Raw genomic sequence first — 2,113 nt, forward strand, 5'->3', positions numbered from 1 at the left:
CCAAACACAAAATTCTTTCAAAAATTTCAAAATTGACAAAGATATATATATAATTTTCAATTCCCTCACCTTTAGTACATTTTCCTTCTTATCTTTCAGGATATCTGTGTCTTATCTTTCAGGATATCTGTGATACAAAGCTTAAATTTAAAGAAACAATTTTCGGATGCATTTTCATATAGTCTTATATTTCATATCATCATCTTTTCTCTGAGTGAACCAATTGGTGATATGATTAAAAATTCATTAAGTAGACAGGTTCAGGATTGAACCTGATTTCTTTATAGGAAAATAGACTAAATAATCAGGCATCTGTCAATTCTGCAAGTATATAACTCAAGTTCCAAATTATTTAAAACTGGAGAACTGGAAGATACTGTCTGAATTTTAGGTACCACATAAGAGGAATGAATCATGTTTCAATCAACAGGAAAATTCAAACTTTTCTTATTAAAYGAGACTCTTAATTGTTTTACCTAGAAGACACAGAATAAAAACTACTTCAGTTAGACTACTTCAGTTAGAGCACTTAGTGYATTTTTTTTCCCAAGGACTCTTAATTAGCTTTTAATGTTTACRTGTTAATATAGAAACACGAAGTTCTGTATATAAGGACTAACATTAGTTGCTGCCTAGGACACAAGATAATCAGGATGTATTGCATAGTGAGTAGAAGAGGTATGAGTATGATGGGTGGAGATATGTTAGCTTTGAACTGTAGGGTAAACAAACAAAACAAATATCTGCAAGTGCACTATTCTTCTGTAATAAGACCAGGAGTGCCTTTAAAAAAGAAACTTGCTGTTAARTGCTGATGCAGATATAATTTACTACTAATTACTGTGTGACTAGCACACTGTAATGCACTGTTTATAATTTTGTATATATTAACATCACTATAATAATAAACCTTTTCTGGATGAACCAGCAAGTCTTGTCTATCCTTAAGAGCTCAGCATTATTTTGTAATAATATAAGCATTACTTTTTTTTAAGTGTTACCTCTTTGTAACCCTTGCTTGCAATGTTAGCCATAAAAGTRTGTTACTTTGTACAGCTCTTAGGAAGAAGGTAGCTGGAAAGCTACTTAGTATTGGAAGGTATTTTCATCTTTGACTTGCAGGCTGTTTGCCTCTSGCATCCTCAAAAGGCATAATGAAAGAAGACAATGTTTGCATTCACAGAGACAGCAGACTGGACYAGAGGGACCTCAGTAAAACCTATGGCAATCTTTCACTCTCTGGCTTARGAAAAACATAATGAGCATAAGAACTGCTAAGGCCCAGGCTCGTAATTTAATGATTAATAATAAAGATCACTAATTGTTGTACTTTGCAAGCAAGCCATAGTTCCTAGAATGGCTGTCCTGTTTCAGAGGCCATCCCCCAAGCACCCAGGGCAACCAGCAGCCTGTGTGCTGGGGGAGCAGCACCAGTGGCGGCCGCCGAGGCGCCCCGGCTGGTCTCGCCAGGCCGCTTCCCAGCCTCCGCGATGTCCAGCTTGGGGATGCCGAGGTGGCCTGCCTCTCTAGTGACCCTCCCTCGACCTTCTACAACRGCTTCAACATCTGCATGTTTAAAAACAAAACAAGACCAATTAATTAAAGAACARATACTTAATTCCCTTACCTTTTTCCCTAATCTTTTCCTAACAGGTTACGGAGCGTAACATTGAACAGAGAACATTATCAAAGGTAGGATAACAGGGGCAAGCGTGAAGCCATCAGAGCCAAAGCGGACAGAGAAGCAGGAGGAAAGCGCAGGTAGGTGAGCTGGGCGAAGGGGGGCGGACGGCTGGGGGGCGGCAGGCCTCGGCGCCGCGGGGCTGAGCCGCAGCAGGCCGCGGGGGGGGGGGATGCAGGTACAGCGCCTGCAGCCACGGCAACTTTCTTCCTCGGCCTCAGGCACACATTCATACTTTATTTTTAGAGTTAAAAGGGGAAGGGGGGGGGGTCGGGCTGCCTGCAGGCGCGCTCCGTGGGCGGACGGGGCTCTCGCTGACCGTCCGCGGCGCCTGGCGCCCTCCCGGCTCCTCGGGGCAGCCCCGCCCGCCGCCTCAGCGCCGGAACTACACTTCCCAGCGTGCCCCGCGGCGCGCCGGGGCGGGGGGGGCGG

General features: G+C 43.9%; 1 protein-coding gene across 1 annotated transcript in view; it reads left to right on the top strand.

Annotated features, from left to right (window-relative positions):
* Positions 1-1,673: 1,673 nt before the first annotated feature.
* Positions 1,674-2,113, top strand: part of GGH (gamma-glutamyl hydrolase) — a gene marked incomplete at its 5' end in the record, with an annotated part of 17,252 nt that continues 16,812 nt past the window's right edge. The window contains one exon of the mRNA XM_085313525.1: positions 1,674-1,761. Coding sequence (XP_085169651.1) covers positions 1,674-1,761 — 88 coding nt within the window. The remainder of the gene's footprint in view (positions 1,762-2,113) is intronic.

The sequence above is a fragment of the Rhea americana genome, unplaced genomic scaffold, assembly GCF_003343005.1.
Source record: "Rhea americana isolate MKP2758 unplaced genomic scaffold, rheAme1 scaffold_39, whole genome shotgun sequence".
Taxonomy (NCBI): Eukaryota; Metazoa; Chordata; class Aves; order Rheiformes; family Rheidae; genus Rhea; species Rhea americana.